Raw genomic sequence first — 19984 nt, 5'->3', positions numbered from 1 at the left:
TGTCTCCCTCTCTCTCTGCCCCTCCCCCGTTCATGCTCTGTCTCTCTCTGTCCCCAAAATAAATAAAAACGTGAAAAAAAAAATTAAAAAAAAAAAAGAAAGAACTCTAAAACTTAATACCAAAACAACCCAATAAAGAAGTAGGCAAAAGATGTGTGTGGGCACTTCACCAAAGAAGACAGACAGGTGGTAAATTAACATATAGAAAGATGCTCAACATCATCAATCAGTAGGGAAATGCAAACTAAAACTGCAATGAGATACCACTACACATCTGTTAGAATGGCTAAAATGAAAGGACTGACCGTACTTACCAGAGGGGAGGAGAGTAGGGGATGGGTAAAACAGGTGAAGGGGATTAAAAATACACTTCTCTTGGTGAGCACTATGTAATATATGGAACTGCTGAATCACTATATTATACAGCTGAAACTAATATAACACTGATGTTAACACTGGAATTAAAAAAACAAAAAAACAAAAACAAAAACAAAACTGACCATACTAAGTACTGGCAAGGTTGTGGAGCAACTAGAATTGTCATATACTGCTGGTGCCAGTTCAAAATGGTACAACCACTTTTGGAAAACAGGAGGCAGTTTCTTTAAAAGGTTAAACATATACCCACCATATGATCTAGCGATTCTACTTCTAGGTATTTAACCAAGAGACACCCAAAATACATGTCCATAAAAAGACTTGTCTACAAATATATATAGCAGCTTCATTTGCAATACCTAAAAATTGGAAACAATCCAATGTCCATAATGGGTGAATAGATAAGTAAACTGTGGTATACCATACAATGAACACTACTCAGAAAAAAAGTAGTGGGGGGGGGGGGGACTACTGATAGCATGCTATAACATGGATAAATCTGAAAATAATTCTATTGAATGAAAAAAAAGAGTGCATGTTATATAATTTCATTTAAAAAGATTCTAGAAAATCCAAATTATTTTATAATGACTAAAAGCAGATTAGTGGTTGTCTGGGGACTGGAAGTGTTGGGAAGGAGACTTTACAGTGGGGCACAAAATAACTTTTGCGGTGATTTGGGGAGGATAAATTTTTTCATTGTGATGACATTTTTTATGGGTGTATATATGTCAAAACACCAAACTGTACTTTAAATATATGTAGTTTATTGTACGTCAGTTATAGTCACCTAAATGCTTGATTTTTATTTTGTAAAATAATGCGCTTGACTAGCTGATCTCTAAAGTTCCCTCCAGGTCCAATAATCTAATATTCAAGGATTCATATTATGCCTTTTAATAATATATAGAGGCAAAATACAGAAATGAGGACAAAAATGAAGAAAAAGGGAAGCTTGCGATTCTAGACTCAAGTCAGGCACAAATCTTACAGCAAAAGTAAAATGCCAAAATTAAGATACACTGCCACATTTCATAAAGTATAAAAATGTTTTTAACCAGAAGAGGAAGCATGTTATACAATCCAAAGTACTAAAGAACAAAATCTTTTACACTTAACTACACTATTTTTGTATCCTTTGAAGTTTATTCATGTACTTTTCCATTTGATCTGTGCCCATCCCTTGAAGGCAGCAGATAACTTACCATTTATCAATGCACTTCTGACAAAAGCTGTGAGCACAAGGCAGGATGAGGTCAGCTCGACCATCCATACAGATACAACACTCCTCCTCGTCAGTCAGCTGCTTCACCCTGCAGTGTGAAAACGGAGCTAGAGCAACAATATTCTCTGCGGTCATTGTGCTTTAAACTTTGTCTCCAGTGCCTTAGAATGCATTATCAGCATCTGTGTGCCCTCAGCATGAAGCAAAACATGACTCAGGCAAAATAAGACTAAATTAACATCACTTTTAGGGACAGCAAACATTAGGGAAGAAGTACTAAGAGGGACAAATTTCATAAAGAAAGACTGGATAATAGATGAACACTGTGATGATCAAAAAGAATACATAAACTAAAACTGGAAATACTCAGGTCTTTCTGAAAATAATAGGCCCTTTTGTTTTTAAATTTTTTTTAATGTTTATTTTTGAGACAGAGAGAGCGCGCGTGTGTGCGCTCGTGCACATGAGGGGGGGAGGGGCATAGAGAGAGGGAGACACAGAATCTGAAGCAGTCTCCAGGTTCCATGCTGTCAGCTCAGAGCCCTATGTGGGGTTAGGGCTCAAACTCATGAACTGGAAGATCGTGACCTGAGTCAAGGTTGGACTGAGCCATACAGGCGCCCCCATATTAGGTCCTTTCAATTATATCACATTTACATAAATGAATTCGAGCGAAAGAAGATTTATTTGCCATGTAGGATACAAAGCTCTTTAAATTATGGACCTTGTTGGGATGCCTGGGTGGCTCAGTCAGTTAAGTATCTGACTATTTCAGCTCAGGTCATGATCTCACAGTTCATGGGATTGAGCCCCGTGTCAGGCTCCTGCCAGCTCAGAACCTGCTTGGGATTCTCTCTCTCCTCTTGTCTTTGCCTCTTCCCTGCTCACTCATTTTCTGTGTCTCTCTCTCCCAAAATGAATAAACATTAAAACAACAACAGCAAGAACAAAATACAGAAAAGAAAAGCCTAAACATTGCCAGTCATGCTCTAAAATTCACTTGGCATTTCAGTAATGTTTGTACAGCCCAAACCTAGAAAACCAAACAATCCTATAAACAACAAATGATAAAAGGAAATAACAATTTTACTACTATATAGTATTTGGAAACCAGTTGGTTAAGAACAGACCAGAAAATGCAACTGTAAAAGAAGCAATAAAAGAGAAATTCTTGCTAAACATACTCTTAATTTTAAGGTAAAAGACACTGTCAATACAGATTTCGCTGTCTATTCAGTATGACAATAAGACAGGATGTCAACATGTCTGGATCCACCAAAGACTTTTTCCAATGAGGCATTTACAAATTTAAATTATGTTCATGGTTGTCAAATGGCAACAGGTGGGAGCTTTCACATGCAAAGAGCATTATAGAGAAGGAAAAGAAAGTTTAAATAGAACAATAATATATTAGGCCTGAGTAAACAAATGCCATCAAAGAAAACTCTAGCTGACTTCATTTCTTCCTGTTATAAGAGAGATATTAATATCCTTTGTCATTAAATGCAAGCATATAGAGTGGAGAGTGCATTCATGGAAACTGGGTTGATAGAAGCATTACCTGGTGTGAGTCACTTTAATTTTTCTATAATTTGGCACTTAATGTCCTGAAGCACAGACATCCAAAAACTGATCAGCTGAGATAAGAAGTAATGTGATTTAAGATATCACAAAGAGCACCAGCAAATATTACTGAGATTTCAGCAGCTTGCATATTGGAAAAGAAGAGAAACATGGTACTTATGCACTGTATACCTTCCCATCCAAAGACTAGCCTGACACGATGTTACAGATGATGAGTTTTCATCAGGGTCTTCAGAGGTGGAGCTCATTGCCAATACTCCTGATGCTTGACTTGTGATGTCTTTATAAAGCTGAATAAACTGGTACAAATTCATGATCCGTGATGCTTCCACGATGCCAGTGCTTTTGTTAATCTATAAATACAAAGAAAATGAAAAAAAAAGTTCATAATTTCTTTGACCAATTTTTTTTTCAAGTTTTTATTTAAATTCCAGTTAGTTAACATGCAGTGTAATATTAGTTTCAGGTATAGAATTTAGTGATTCATCACTTACATACATCACCTGGTACTCATCACAGCAAGTGCCCTCCTTAATCCTCATCACCTATTTAATCCATCCCCCTTCTCTAATCATTTTTCCCAAGGGGGGGGGGGAACAGATATTTAGTCAAACATCTTAGGAAATAAAATATTTCAAGGTTTGCAAACTACCTAACAAGAGAGAAAAAGTCTGTCTGAGCAAATGAATAATAAATGTCATGTCTCCTACATTTATGGAAGTCAAAGTACTTGCACACATGTATCTCATTTCATACTCAAACTAACCCTGTAGGCATCACCCTGTTTAGAGTTGATGATGTCAGATGACTTTCCCAGACCTAAAAAATGAATTTCAGAGACCAGTATTGACAATTCTTTTTAACTTCTTAACGAATTTCTTAACTAAAAGATTTATTTGAATCCAACAACCACATGCCATTCTACTATAACTGAAACAACCAACTGCTTTCTTGAATATATTAAGTTCTATTTTACACTAAAACTTCCAAACTAAAGAAAGAAAATTACACTAAAGTAAATCCTAAGAAAAAGTGGCTGAATTCTTCCCAGAAGGCTATTTTGTTTTGGCAAAAAAACTCATTTAGTATAAAGTGGAACCAGTGGCCTACAGACTGTACCTCTCCCCACCCTCGCTTACATTCTTTTATTATTATTATTTTAAAGTTTATTTATTTATTTTGAGAGAGACAGAGGGGGGCAGATGGAAAGAAAGAGAATCCCAAGCAGGCTCAGATGGATAAAAACAATACAATTCATGAAGTTCCTTTTTTAAAGTTTATTTATTTATTTTGAAAGAGACAGAGAAAGACCGAGAGTACAAGCAGCGGAGGGCCAGAGAGAGAGGGAGAGAAAGAGAATCCCAAGAAGGCTCTGTACTGACAGCACAGAGCCTGAGGCAGGGCCAGAAATCACAAACTATGAGATCATGACCTGAGCCAAAACCAATAGTCAGATACTTAACTGACTGAGCACCCCAGGTGCCCCTCATGAAGTTTCTTAATAGCCATTGTAGTCCATAATTTTAATTAACCCATTAATTTTTCTAATATTATTTCCATAAAATTTCATTTAAACATCATTTAGATTAGCTTTTATAATGAATTAAATATTATTTGAGGATAATCATGGTAGTAACAGTCAAGACAAGGTCTTTTTGTAAATACGAAGGTTATAGCACAATTGTGTTTCAGTCGCTTAAGATTAAGAAATATGAGGAGTGCCTGGGTGGCTCAGTCAGTTGAGCATCCGGCTTCGGCTCAGGTCATGATCTCGTAGTTTGTGAGTTCAAGCCCCGCGTTAGACTGCTGACAGCTCAGAGCCTGGAGTCTAATTCAGATTCTGTGTCTCCCTCTCTCTCTGCCCCTCCTCTCTCTCTCTCTCTTTCTCTCCTTCTCTCTCAAAAATAAATAAATCTTAAAAAAAAAAGTTTAAGGAGGGCACTTGTTGTGATGAGCATTGGGGGTTGTATGTAAGTCATGAATCATTAAATTCTATTCCTGAAACCAATACTGCACTGTATGTTAATAAATTTTAAACTTAAAAAAAGTTAAAAAAAATGACAAGGTTTCTATTATGCCTCAGCAGAGAGAACTAGAAAATTTAAAAAAAAATAAAAAAATTGCAAACTGCTTTGATGAAAATGAGTTGCCTTAAAATAAAACCTTGTAATTTTAACCAAAAAATTTTAGCAAGTTATTAATATGTAATTCTACTATACTGTATTACATGATTAAGCGTGGCTCTAACCACCAAAAGAATTTAAGTTCAGAGCTTGAAATCTCTGTTGTCCTCACCTTGGTACAGATCACCCGTACAACCATTTTCCATAAGGCAGAGGAATCAGACCGAGGGAGTACCTCAAAAACAAGATGTTTTCCCTGGCCAGAAACCATTTTAGCAGTTCTGAAAAGAGACAAACACATTTGTTAATTTTATGAAAAGTCTTATAAAATAATGGAGCTATGAAATCAGATTCAAGACACACTTTAAAATAGAAGAAAATCTGAAGAAAATACAGAGACAAGTAACAATAATGATTGTAATAATTAGATTCTTAAAACACAGGGACAGAGAATGTTTTGATTATAAACATACAACTAAGTTTTTAACGTCAACAGCATCACTGACAGAATAATAGATCTTTTTATGTCATATCTCAATGGTTTTTTAATGTCTAACAAAGATGTCTAGAAAAAAACACATCTAAGAAATCAGGTACTTAAAGAAAAAGTTTAGCTGGTTTCATTTAGCCACATTTTTTTTCCTTATGTTTATTTATGTATTTTGGGAGAGAGAGAGAAAGAAAGAGGGGCAGAGAGAGAGAGAGAGAGAGAGAGAGAGAGAGAATCCCAAGCAGGCTCCATGCTGTCAGAGTGGAGCAGAATGAGGGCTCTGTCTCATGAACTGTGAGATCATGACCTGAGCCAAAACCAAGAGTTGGATGCTTAACTGAATGAGCCACCTGCATTTTGACTACTGCCTCAGATGCATAAAGTGTGAGAAAAAAATCTTGCTCTTGGTTGAGTCCTAATTTAAGCAACACACACCTCTTTGAAAAAAAATTTTTTTTTAAATTTGGGACTGGATCAAGCAAATGATTTGAGACACCTTAAATACAGCTTTGCTCTCTTCCTTTAGCAGAGTAATTTTGAGGGCCACAGGATTCTAACATAAAAATATAACACCTTTAGAGGATAATTCAGTATCTTCCCATTAATGCCAAATTATATCAGATCAAAGATACCTAAGTATTATCATTAGTCACATTTCTCTCTGAGCACCAGTGGGGATATCATACTCAGAACCAAAGGATGTAGAGTTAAATAGAAGCCACCGAAAATAAAGCAACTAGCTCTAGGTAACAAAGTCTGCTAGTGAAAGAAATTCATCTGTGCCAGCTCTCAGCTGTTTTCTAGCTATTAAGCCATGCTTTTTGTATAGGTTTAACTTTATAATTCTCACACAGCATTGCACTTGTGAAATGCCCAACTCTGACCCATATAAATTAGTTTTAGGAACCAAATCCAGTCAGAACATCCTGTGCTAAGTAAATAAAAGGAAGATATTCTTTACCATCACCTCTGTATTACACAATAAGCTTAGCTGTGGATGCTTTCACAAGACATATTTTATCTGGTATCTTTAGACCAAAGAGTAAAATTTTATAGAACAGATGGTTTATGTACATAAATTCCGAGACTCTAAAGGGATGGCAAATGTCAATGATTACTCTTCGTAAGAGTCAAAACAATAAACACCAAAAAGCATTCCACTCAGGCACCTCGATGACTCAGTCAATTAAGCATTCGACTCTTGGTTTCAGCTCAGGTCATGATCTCATGGTTGTGAGATTGAGCCTCACGTTGGGCTCCGTACTGGGCGTGGAGCCCTCTTGGAATTCTCCCTCTCTCCCTCCCTTCCCTCCCACCCCCCCAATGCTCTCGCTCTTAAAAAGTTAAAAAAAAAAAAAGCATTCCATTCATTATTCTATTAAATTTAATCTATTTTTGCTCCTTAAGAATACAGTCCCAGAAGTAATGCCTCAAATACTACCATCTATATAATCTAAAAAAGGAAAAAAGAAAAAGGCTAAAATTTTATGACTGTATTTTTATTATAAAAGATCAGACAACATGTAAATATACCCAGTAAAATGTACAATCTCCCTTCACTGCCCCCCATTTCCAGCAATTCCCCAGAAACATTGTATACATACTTACAGTTCATTTTCTATGCATTTATATGTATATTCATACAGGATCCATCCATATATCTGTACAAAATTTCTTTTTTTTTATTAAATGAATGAAATCCAATGTTTCTAAAAGATGTTAACTTCTAAGATAACTTTAATGTTTAAGACATTCTTTATTCTTCATGACTGGATAACAGTAGACTCTGTATTTTAATAGCTTCTACACAGATCAGTATAAAAATTGATACAATAAAGAATAAACTCTGGGCGCCTGGGTGGCTTGTTGGTTAAGCATCTGACTTCGGCTCAGGTCATGATCTCACAGTTCATGAGTTCTAGCCCTGCATTGGGCTCCGTGTTGGCAGTTCAGAGCCTGGAGTCTGCTTGGGATTCTGTGTCTCCCTCTCTCTATGCTCCTCCCCTGCTTGCACTGTCTCTTTCGCTTTCTCTCAAAAATAAAGAAACATTAAAAAAAATTTTTGTAAAGAATAAATTCACAAAGAAAAGGCAAAGTTCTATTAGATGTGCTCTTTAAAAAGGCAGAGAAATTTAAATTCCATCTTAGAAATCTATTCAAGAGTTAAAGAGATTTAAAAATGTTAGCTAATTAGAAAATATTAATAAATGAAATACCTTGTCCTTCAGTGGTGACAAATGAATTATTACTATTATGTATTTCTATGGCAAAAATAATGCTCAGTGAACACAGATTTATTTATTTATTAACCAGATGAATTGGCTGATGTATAGAAACCTGACTGCCCTTTGACTATCCTCAGAACCTTTCTCTAGAGTGACTAATTGGCTTATTCTTACTCTCTTCTGTTTATGTAAACCTTTAGGTGTTTCAAACAAGAATTGATTTATAAGCCTATGTTCAAAATCCAGTTTTAAGTTCCTTTGGTCTCTTTTGTTCCTGTTATATATTTTAAAATAGCCACATAGAAAATCTTGTAGTAGGCACTCAATAAATATTTGCTAACTGCTGCAGCTGAAAACATTCAGTCTTACCAATCAATATTTCTGGTTACTTCTCAGACAGTCATGGCATATGGGGCATATGTCAGGGAGGAAAAATAAAATGAAAAAGAGCAAGCCTTACATATCATTAAGTTCAGCTACTCTCCCAAGAAATTCTTCATAAGTTAAGGAGCCACTTTCTCGAACCAATATGACATGTTTTGCTACTTTTTCTGGTAACTTGCTAAGAACCAACTGTGTCTGATCCGAAATTTGCTGTCCCATGATGAAATGATGTCTTTTGAAATCCAGAAACAGTGTTGCTTCACATAGTTATCTGTCAAATATATATAAAAATTACTTTCATATATACTATAAAAACAGCAATATACCCATCCCTTCAAGAAAATAAGAAAAACTAGGAATACCTTTAAGTGAGGGTTCAGTAAACGTAAACAAGTCTAAGGTGGAATTTATTTAAACAATTATATTTTTAAAGTAAAGATTTACATTTCTATTTTTAAGATCATATAACTAAATGAAAAAACAAGATTCACTTATGTTATTGGTAGGGTGGTGAACTTCCAATTCCTATAATTTTGTCAACTCAAAAACCATCACAACTGAGTGGCTCAGGTGGTTAAGTTTCCAACTCTTGATTTTGGCTCAGGTCATGATCTCATGATTTGTGAGATTGAGCCCTGACTGATGGGAGTGCATGACTGTGCTCTCTCTCTCTCTCTCAAAATAAGTAAATAAACAATAATAATAAAAAAAAAAAACATTATACACACACACACACACACACACACACACACACACAGAGGCATTTAAGTGCTTGTATATAATAGGAAGCTTGTTTATACGTATAATTTTCAAAGGACATTTACTGACTACTTACCACATGTCAGACTCTTACCTAAGAGCTTCCCATATATTACCTCATTTATTTCTTACAACAACCTTAAGGGCGAGGCATTATTATATTCTTATTTTTACAGATAAGGAAGTAGAGCTAAGTAACTTATCTAAAATTAAATGGTAAGGTACCGAGGTGAACTTTGAACTCATGTTTTTCAGATTCTAGTGCTCATATATTTTTTTAAGTTTTTATTTAAATTCTAGTTAAAATACAGTGTAACATTAGTTTCAGGTGTACAAAATAGTGATTCAACACTTCCATACATAACCAGTGCTTAGCACACAAGTGTAAAATACTAACATAGTTATTTTTTAAAATTTTATTTAAATCCAGGTTAGTTAACATATAGTGTAATAACAGTTTCAGGAGTAGAATTTAGTGATTCACCACTTACATATAACAACCAATGCTCATCCCAATAAGTGCCCTCCTCAATGCCCATCACATATTTAGCTCATCCCCCTACCCATCTCCCCTCCAGCAACCTTCAGTTCTCTGTATTTAAGAATTTCTTATAGTTTGCGTCCCTCTCTGTTTTTATCTTATTTTTCCTTCCCTTCCCCTATGTTCATCTGTTTTGTTTCTTAAATTCCACATGTGAGTGAAATCATATATTTATCCTTCTCTTATTTCACTTTCTAGTACTCATATTTTTAATCACTGATATACCAAGATACATAATCATGATACAATTATATCAGCCAAATAACATTTGTTGAAATACTTTATTTGTAAACATGCAACTTAATTTTTAATTATAAAATATATGCAAATTAAACACTTTTTTTTTGGCTTGAAAGCCTAAGAAAATTAAAATATTAGATAATTTAACCACCTCACATTTTCTGCTTAGAAAAGATAGCACTTTTGCTATCTAACTTCTCCAGGTGTTTTAATGTTTAAAAAAAAATTTTTTTTAATTTATTTTTGAGAGAGAGAGAGCACGAGCAGGGGATGGGCAGAGAGAGGAAGACACGGAATCCAAAGCAGGCTCCAGACTCTGAGCTGTCTGCACAGAGCCCAACATGGGGCTTGAACTCAAGAACCATGAGACCATAACCTGAGCTTAAGTCAGACGCTCAACCAACTGAGCCATGCAGGTGCCCACCAGGTGTTTTAAACTTAAAGTTTATATAACTTGTTTTCTAAGTATGAAGGTGATATTTTAGTTGAAAGGCTGGATCACTCCTTTAATAATCTACTAGCAGTATAGATCAATAAGTTATTGAAATGACTTAAAAATGTAATCACAAAACATTTATAACTTTTTTTTAATGTTTATTTATTTTTGAGAGAGATAGAGACCAAGTGCAAGCAAGGGAGTGTCAGAGAGAGAGGGAGACGCAGAATCCGAAGCAGGCCTCAGGCTCTGAGCTGTCAGCACAGAGCCTGACGCGGGGCTCGAACCCACGAACCGTGAGATCATGACCTGAGCCAAAGTTGGACACCCAACCGACTGAGCCACCCAGGCACCCCTGTAATCACAAAACATTTAATAGTTACTCTAAAGTCTTGAAAGATGTAATTCTATGAATTGTGGCTAGAGAAGAGTTGAATGTGTTTATTCTGCAAAGTTTTTTTCTTTGGTAAATAATGATTAATCAGAATATCAAGTACCGAGAATATGGTTGAAACAGAAAATAAAGTGTCTATGCTGTCTTAGTCTGTCACTTAATATGAAAATCCCTATTCAACACAAATACTACTACTACTAATAGTAAAAGCAGCTAATACTTTTGATCACTTCCATTGTGCAACACAATCTTCTGAGCTCTCTACATATATTCAGGAATTCAGTCAGGGGGACCTAGGTGGCTCCCGACTTCGACTCGGGTCATGATCTCACAGTTTGTGAGTTTGAGCCCCACATCTGGCTCTTTGCTCACAGCAAAGAGCCTGCTTCAGATCCTCTGTCCCCCTCTCCCTCTGCCCCTCCCCCGCTGGTTCCCCTTCTCTCTCTCTCAAAATAAATAAACTTAAAAAGAAAAAAAAGGACTTCAGTCATTCAAATTCCCATAATAACCATTTTATAGATGAAGAAATAGAATAGTTATGGAAACAAGCAAAGAGAGGTTAAAGTAACAAAGTCACATAGCTTACAGGGTTGTTTTGTTTGTTTGTTTTGTAATATAAAGTTAGAAGAACAGGGGCGCCTAGGTGGCTCAGTTGGTTAAGCGTCGACTTTGGCTCAGGTCATGATCTCGCCATTTACGAATTTGAGCCCCACGTCGGGCTCTGTGCTGACAGCTCAGAGCCTGGAGCCTGCTTCGGATTCTGTGTCTCCTCCTCTCTCTGCCCCTCCCATGCTCATCCTCTGTCTCTCAATAATAAATAAAAATGTTAAAAAAATTTTAAATAACTAAGTAAATAAATAAAAGTCCTTCCCAAGAAGGCAGTAACTTCACACTGATGTATACTACGTATATACATGTGCACTATTGTCCTTATTTTTCCTGTTCTAATTTAAACATGTGAAATATCATTAGGAGCCAATGGTGGTAAACAGGTGTTAGGAAGCCACTGTGTTACCACGGTCTTTTTAAGGCCATGGAGATACAACAGTGAGTGAAAGAAACATGTTTCTTGCCATGATGGAGCATTTGATACACTGGGGAAGAGACAACAATCACACCATTAAATACATAATTATAAAATGAGAAGAACTAAGCCAAACAAGTACAGGATGCTACAAAAGCCTATAAAAGGGAGGCTTGATGTAGTATTGTGTCAGGGAAGTCATGCACAGACAACATTTGATTTAAGAAGAGGGACAGAGGAATGGAAAGGAAAGGCCATTCCAGGCAGAAGTTATAGAAAGCGTGTAATGGAGGAAGGAACATTGTACGTTTGAGTCAATAAAAAAAAGGCTAGAGTGACTAAAGCAGAGGCAGAGGGAGAGGGAGAGGGAGAGGGAGACTGGTATCAAGAGACGACCTGAAGACAAGCCTGCATGCCTGTCCAACCTGTGGATGGCTAAAATTGGTATGAATGAGTAATGTCCACTGAAGACTAGGATCAAGACTGAAATAGATAATGATTTTCTGAAATGGAATAAATTATTTCAAATATGACAAAGTTAAATCCTTAATATTTTTTGAAAAGCCAATTGCACAAAAACACAAAGCTAAGATGTGCTTAAAAGCAGTTAAAAAAATATAAAAAGTCTGAGAGTTTCAGTCAAAATAAGCCAGCAGTAAATAAGGACAAAAAAGATATTAAGATAATCCCAAACTCTTGCTAGAAGCAGATGTCCAAAGCAAGACCCTAGTCCTATTGTTCTCTGTAATGGGTCCACCACATTGTAGTTCTGTAATCAGCTCTAAGCACACATTTTTAAAGGGCATTAATCATTTGAACATACCTGAGACAGTATACAAGATGTTATGGATCTAGCAAAGGAAACAAAGTGATTTATTCTAGATAAGCATAATTCAGTAACAACCAATAGGTTTGTTCAAACATTTAAAGAGATTTCATGTACAAGAGTAAGATTTATATAATTACAGTGAAAATACTGGCCTATAAGTGTGAATTAGGCAAACTTCAGGTCAAATAAGAAATTTCTATCATCCACAATTATCCAGAAGTATTAAGGGCTGTCTTGTAATGTATGCGAGCTTGTTTTCATTGGAAGTGTGGAAGTGTTTAAATAAAGATTAGAAGTTCATCTAATGAGTGTTTTAGAAAAGATGTTTGCTTGGGTGAGAAATAGAGTAGGTGACTCCTAACCTAATATTTCATTCCTAAAGTGAAGCTTAAATTCCCTCTAGCTTTCCTGTACCAATCCAATCAAAATGCAATAAAAAATTCTAACCACCGGACTGAAAACTTTAAATTACACCTATATTACTTGACAAAGAAAAAATTAAACTTTTTAAATACACGATCTTAATATTTAGTATAAAACATTTAATGATAATTTAACCAATGTGCCCACCAACCAGATATTTAAAAAGAAGCTTTAGTCACTTATTTATTGAGTTAGAAAATGGTCCCTTTTGTTTCTGAATAGTTTTGATTTGATGCCCTAACTCTGAATAAGGTTTTTAATTTGATGCAGCATATTCACTTGCTATCCTGTAATTGCACTTGGTATCTGGAAAACCTAATCACTAACTCCTCTGATTAATTTTTTTAATGTTCATTTCTGAGAGAGAGAGAGAATGAGAGAGAGAGAGAGAAAACTAACCAGTGGGGGAGGGCCAGAGAGAGAGGGAGACACAGAATCTGAAGCAGGCTCCAGGCTCTGAGCTGTCAGCACTGAGCTCCACTTGGGGCTCAAACTCATGAGCTGTGAGATCATGATCTGAGCTGAAGTTGGATGCTTGACCAACTGAGCCATCCAGATGCCTCACTAACTCCTCTGATTAAAAGGCAACACTAGACACTAAAAGAGTCTGGGCAGTGGTTCTCACCCTGGTTCAGTGGATAGGGCCTAGAATTTACAGTTCATTTTGAATACCATAAAATAAGGATAATAATGATAAATATTAATGTCTATCACTAACATAAATATATGATTCTGTGATCTATATGCATTATAAAACCAAAACCAAGGACAGATATTCACAAAAACAGTCTGTTGTGGCCATCCTCGAGTCACCCACCATAGGTTTTTCAGTGTCCCTCTTCGGTGACTCTGCACATTCTTTTATAAAATAGCACACATCATCAGTTAGGTCACTTGACCATCCCCCTCTGTGAGCTTCCTGAGGATAGCGGCTGTGTTCTCTCTTCTGGTAGATACATAAGCATAAAATAATTGTTTATGAACAGATACAGTAAATATTGTTGACAGATTTTTTAAAAATTATTGTTCGCTTTTGACTAACTTGTTCATTCATCTAGTCATAACTTGGAAAGAAGTTGAAATTTTTTAAATAATGAAAAAAATAAAATTGTAAAAATTCATCACTAATTTAATGTGTACATGAATTGAAAAATATTCATTATTTGATAGTAGCAAATAATTCCCTCTAGACAGGGCACAGTAGTATAGCATAGGAATATAATTTGTACAAACCACTGGCATAGAACTCAGTACAAGATAAATCTCCCATCAAAAGTTCTTAAAGAGGGGCGCCTGGGTGACTCAGTGGGTTGAGTGTCTGATTTTGGCTCAGGTCATGATCTCATGGTTCATGAGTTCAAGCCCTGCTTCGGGCTCTGTTCTGACCGCTCACAGCCTGGAGCCTGCTTCAAATTCTGTGTTTCCCTCTCTCTCTCTGCCCTTCCCCCGCTCATTCTCTGTCTTTCTCTCAAAAATAAACATTAAAGAAATATTTTTTTTAAGTTCTTAAGGAACTAGCAGTTCTCATACTATTATGCCATCTATAATTAATGCCACCTGCCTTTCTAGCAGGATACTAAAGGCACACCTTGTTTTATTTTTATTGCATACACCTTTATTGTGCTTCACAAATATTGCCTCTTTTTTTTCATTCCCAAGTTGAAGGTTTGTGGTAACCCTGCATGGAGCAAGTCTATGGGTGCCATGTTTCCAATAGCATTTGCTGACTTCATTTTTTCATGTAACATTTTAGTAATTCTTGCAATTTTTCAAACTTTCTTCTTATTATATTTGTTATGGTAATCTGTGATCAGTGATCTTTGATGTTACTATTGTAATTGTTTTGGGGTGCTATGAACCACACCCATATGAGATAGCAAACTTAACTGATAAATGTTGTGTATATTCAGACTGCTCCATTGACAAGCAGTTCCTGTCTCTTTCCTTCTCCACAAGCTTCTCTATTCTGAGACACAACAATATTGAAATTAGGCCAATTACTAACCCTACAATGGCCTCAAAGTGTTTAAGTGAAAGGAAGAGTCACACATCTCTCACTTTAAGTCAAAAGCAAGAACTGATTAGCTTAGTAAGGAAGGCATGTTGAAAGCTGAAATGGTCCAAAAGCTAGGCTGCTTGCACCAGTTAGCCAAATTGTGAATGCAAAAGAAAAGTTCTTGAAAGAAGTTAAAAAGCGCTATTCCAGTGAAAACACAAACAATAAGAAAATTAAAAAGCCATATTGCAGAGGGGCACCTGGGTGGCTCAGTCGGTTAAGCGTCCAACTTCGGCTCAGGTCATGATCTCACAGCTTATGAGTTCAAGCCCCGCATCGGGCTCTGTGCTGACAGCTCAGAGCCTGGAGCCTGCCTCAGATTCTGTGTCTCCCTCTCTCTCTGCTCCTCCCCTGCTCATGCTCTGTCTCTGTGTCAAAAATAAATAAACATTAAAAAAAAAAAATTTTTTTTAAAGCCATATTGCAGATATGGAGAAAGTTTGAGTGGTCTGGATACAGGACCAAACCAGGCACACCATTCTCTTAAGCCAAAACCTAATCCAGAGCATGGCTCTAACTCACTTCAATTCTGTGAAGGCTGAATGTTGTGAGGAAGCTGCAGAAGAAAGTTTGAAGCTAGCAGAGGTTGGTTCATGAGGTTTAAGGAAAGAAGCCATCTCTGTAACATAAAAGTGCAAGGTAAAGCAGCAAATGCTTATATAGAAGTTGCAGTGAGTTGTCCAGAAGATCTAGCTAAGATTAGTAATGAAGGTGGCTACACTAAACAACAGATTTTTTCTTTTTTTTTTTTCTTTAATTGTTTTATTTTAGAAAGAGCGGACATCAGCTGGGGAGAGGGGGAGAGAGGGAGAGAGGGAGATTGAGGAGGGGGGTGGGGAGAATCCTAAGCAGGCTCCATACTCAGCATGGAGCCCGATGCAGGGCTCAATCCCACGACCCTGGGATCATGACCTGAGCTGAAATCAAGAGTTGGATGCTCAACTGACTGAGCCACCCAGGTGCCCCTAAACAACAGATTTTCAATGTAGATGAAACAGTCTTCTATTGGGAGAAGACGTCATTAGGATTTTTTCATGGATAGAAAGGAGAAGTCAAAACCTGGCTTCAAAGCTTCAAAGGACAGGCTGACTCTTTTTAGGGGCTAATGCAGCTGGTGACTTTACACTGAAGCCAATGCTCATTTACCGTCCGGATTAACCCAGGGCCCTTAAGAATTATGCTAAATCTACTCTGCGTGTGCTCAAGCCTGGATAATAGCACATCTGTTTACAACATGGCTTACTGAATATTTTAAGCCCACAGTTGAGACGTACTGCTCAGAAAAAAAAGATTACTTTCAAATTATTACTGCTCACTGACAATGCACCTGGTCACCCAAAAGCACTGTTAGAGATGTACAATGAGATTAATGTTGTTTTCATGTCTGCTAACACAACATCCATTCTGCAGCCCATGGATCAAGAGGTAATTTCAAGTCTAATTAGTTAACATTTTGTAAGGCTATAGCTATCACAGATAGTGATTCCTCTGATGGATTTGGGCAAAGCCAACTGAAAATCTTCTGGAAATGATTCACCATTCTAGATGCCATTAAGAACATTCATGATTCATGACAAGAGATGAAAATATCAATACGAACAGAAATTTTTAAGAAGTTGATTCCAACTCTCACGGATGACTTTGAGGGGTTCAAGACTTCAGTGGAGGAAAGAACTGCAGATGTGGTAGAAAGAGCAAGAGAATGAAAATTAGAAGTGGAGCCTGAAGATATGACTGAATCACTGCAATCTCATGATAAAACTTTAAAGGATGAGGAGTTGCTTCTTATGGATGAGCAAAGACATTGGTTTCTTGAGATAAAATCCATCTCTGGTGAAGATGTTGTGAAGATTGCTTAAATGAAAACAAAGGATTTAGAATATTATATAAATTTAGTTGGTAAAGCAGTGAAGGATTTGAGAAGTCAATTTGAAAGTAAATTTGAAAATTGACTCCAATTTTGAAAGAAGTTCCACTGTGCGTAAAATGCTACCAAATAACACTACATGCCAGAAAGAAATCACTCATGAAAGGGTAAATTGATGAGGCAAACTTCACTCCCACAATAAAGTATTTTTTAAAATTAAGGTATGTATATTGTTTTTTTAGGCATAATACTGTTGCACACTTAATAGACTACAGTATAGTGTAAACATAACTTTTATATGCACTGGGAAACCAAAACATTCACTTGACTCACTTTACTGCAATATTTGCTTTACTGTGGTGGTGGTCTGTTACTGAACCTGCAATATCTCCAAGGTATGCCTGTAATGTGCTTTCAAAAAAACATTTCAAGGATTTTCTAAATAAAGAACAAATGTTATTTTGAAACTCATAAGAATATCAAGGATTCCAAAAATGCCACATTCTCTAGTGGGTGGTAACATACACTTGATCACTTCTTTTTCTAACAAACGAATTGTTGTAGTTCAAATATTCATTACAAAGATATAAAAATCACATCATGGGCACCTGGCAAAACAAAAACCAAAACAAAGGAAAACCTCCATGAACATTTAAAATATATCCATTAATAAAAGGATTAAAGCAAAGTTTAAAAGCCTGAAAGTACAGTAAAATGACTAGTTGACAAGTACTGTAGTATTTAGGAAACCTCTCTGAAGCCTATTCTCCATGAATTTTTGTATCAACTTCCTTACTTACAAAAATAATAATCATCAACTACTTTCATTAAGTCAGCTTTAAGATCAGTGATAAAAACTAAGTTCCAAAAACTAGATCCCTAAAGATACTATTTACTTTGTTACTCACTGCTTACTCAAACTCTACATCTATAAGCAGATATCAGCTGTTCTGCAAGATAAGAAATTAACAGTAGCTATGATGGATACATAAGGAAACAATTATACTAGTTACTATAGAAGCTGGAATGCTTGTTCTGGGCTCAAAGATCTTAATTAGAAAAAAATATATATAGAAAGAAAAACTACAAAAAGAGAGTACTTGAGATTAAGACTGGATTTTTGATAGCACTGTTGTGTTTACTAAACACATTTCATATTTGGAAAAATACACTAACTAGACTTGTAAGCATTCTCTCTGGACCTTCCCTGCCTTTTTGGGAGAAGGGGAAGGGAAGTCTGCGAAGCGTTTAGACATGAACTAAGAAGGATCAGGCTACACACATTAAATATAAAGTTCACTTACACCAAATGACAGCACATTTTGGAGACATACAATCATATTCTAGAGGAAACTATTCAGAAACTGCAGTCAGGCAGGGGTAGCTCAATCAGTTAAAGTCTGACTTCAGCCCAGGTCATGATCTCACAGTTCTTGAGTTTTAGCCCCGCATTGGGCTTTGTGCTGACGCTCAGAGCCTGGAGCCTGTTTCGGATTCTGTGTCTCCCTCTCTCTCTGCCCTTCCTCCACTCATGCTCTTTGTGTCTCAAAAAATAAATACAAGTTAAAAAATAAAAATAAAAAAAAAAACAAGAAAAAGAAAGAAACTGCAGTCAGAATCAAAGGAAAGGAGAAAAACCCATACTTCTTTTGAGTTCTGAATTCAGAAATCATCACTTCTTAGGAGTGACTTCAATACACAGGTTACTGATTTAGGATCGTTGATCCATGGCACCCCATACCCCACATGAAATTCTGAATGGATGGAGCTCATCTTCTAGCAAAAATGGGCGGAAGAGAGGTGGAAAATAACTTTATGCAGAAGATCTAAGACTTACAAACCATAGGAAGTGTTAAGGCAGCTTTATAAATACCCCAGAGGAAAGAACTAAATAAATCATTTGGCAGCATGAACTAGGACAGGGTCGGAATATGAATGTACACTGATATTTAATACAGGGGCTAGGGATAAATTTGAATAATAGCAGTAAATCCACATTTGTAACACGATACAAATAACAGAAGAAGTTACTGCAAAAGCTAACACAGAAGGCTTTCTTTCCAGGAGTAGTTACTACAGTTATTAGAAAGGAAACTTTTTGTCTCAGACGGGATCAAGGTAGCTGGTTCGACAAGGCAAGCCTTTTGGGAAGATGGACAGTGTAAGCTAATTTAGCAATAGAAGAAGGCCGGCTAAGCAGATCGACTTGGCCTTTTCTGAACTATCGCCCCAGGCAAGGGTTTCTAACCTGAGGTGCCCAATGCGGCAGGGGCACACAAGTTTTCTGCAGCACCGGTGTGTTTACGCACCCACCACCCTCTGGCCATCCTAGCTGCCTCGGCCCCTCCTCAAGCGCACCTGCACGTTTAACCAACAGCTATTTCCGCTGGCCCACTTGACTGAGCCGGCGGCAATATTCAAAAGCAGTTTCCGGCTCGAGAAGGACAAACCCTCTCCTAATTGTCCAGAACCACCCCTCCCACTGGACAACCATCTGCACCTCTGGCCACTGGAAACTGCCGGGCTGGGTACGCAAAGTCCGCAGAAGGGCCTCTCAAACCAGCCCTGCGCCCTAAACCGAGGCCTAGAAGGATGGCGGGGCCGGGCCTGTCGCCCCACTGAAGCCCGGCTTGACAGTGGAGGACCGGCCGGTGTTTCTCCTCCCAGCCCCGGGGTCTTGGGGCAACAAGGAAGGGAAACGGAGAAAGGACAGCACGAAGCAGCTCACCCCTGGCTCAAGGCAACGCGCTACCGGCGGCAGCAGCTCCACCTCAGCCCGCAGCTCAGACCCACAGCGGCAGCGACGCGGGCCGGGCTGCGACCGGGTCGCACCTCAGTGACGCAGAAGCCCCGCCCCCAGAGCGTTTTTGGAAACAGTGCGCAGTCACTGACCCCAGCCCTCCGCTCCTGTTCCGGCTGCGGCGTGCCGCTCAGCCTGAGGATCTTTGACGTTCGAGGCCCGGAGGCCATCTGAGAGGGTGACGCCCCAGGAGGGGGCCGAACCCA

General features: G+C 37.4%; 1 protein-coding gene across 2 annotated transcripts in view; it reads right to left on the bottom strand.

The window, feature by feature from the left end:
* Positions 1 to 19984, bottom strand: part of RNF141 (ring finger protein 141) — a 24680-nt gene extending 4696 nt beyond the window's left edge. The window contains exons 1-5 of one of the 2 annotated variants that reach the window (XM_040456887.1): positions 19871 to 19984; positions 8486 to 8680; positions 5483 to 5591; positions 3359 to 3540; positions 1584 to 1691 (exon numbers count right to left, since the gene is read on the bottom strand). In XM_040456887.1, coding sequence (XP_040312821.1) covers positions 1584 to 1691; positions 3359 to 3540; positions 5483 to 5591; positions 8486 to 8628 — 542 coding nt within the window. In that variant the 5' untranslated portion in view covers positions 8629 to 8680; positions 19871 to 19984. Of the gene's footprint in view, positions 1 to 1583; positions 1692 to 3358; positions 3541 to 5482; positions 5592 to 8485; positions 8681 to 19706; positions 19825 to 19870 lie in introns of those variants that run through there. The other variant, XM_040456886.1, reaches the window with a different exon arrangement.

Source organism: Herpailurus yagouaroundi, unplaced genomic scaffold, assembly GCF_014898765.1.
Source record: "Herpailurus yagouaroundi ecotype Mexico unplaced genomic scaffold, PumYag 218, whole genome shotgun sequence".
Classification (NCBI taxonomy): domain Eukaryota; kingdom Metazoa; phylum Chordata; class Mammalia; order Carnivora; family Felidae; genus Herpailurus; species Herpailurus yagouaroundi.
Note: the sequence above shows the minus strand (reverse complement) of the source record. Positions and strands in the feature narration are given on the sequence as shown.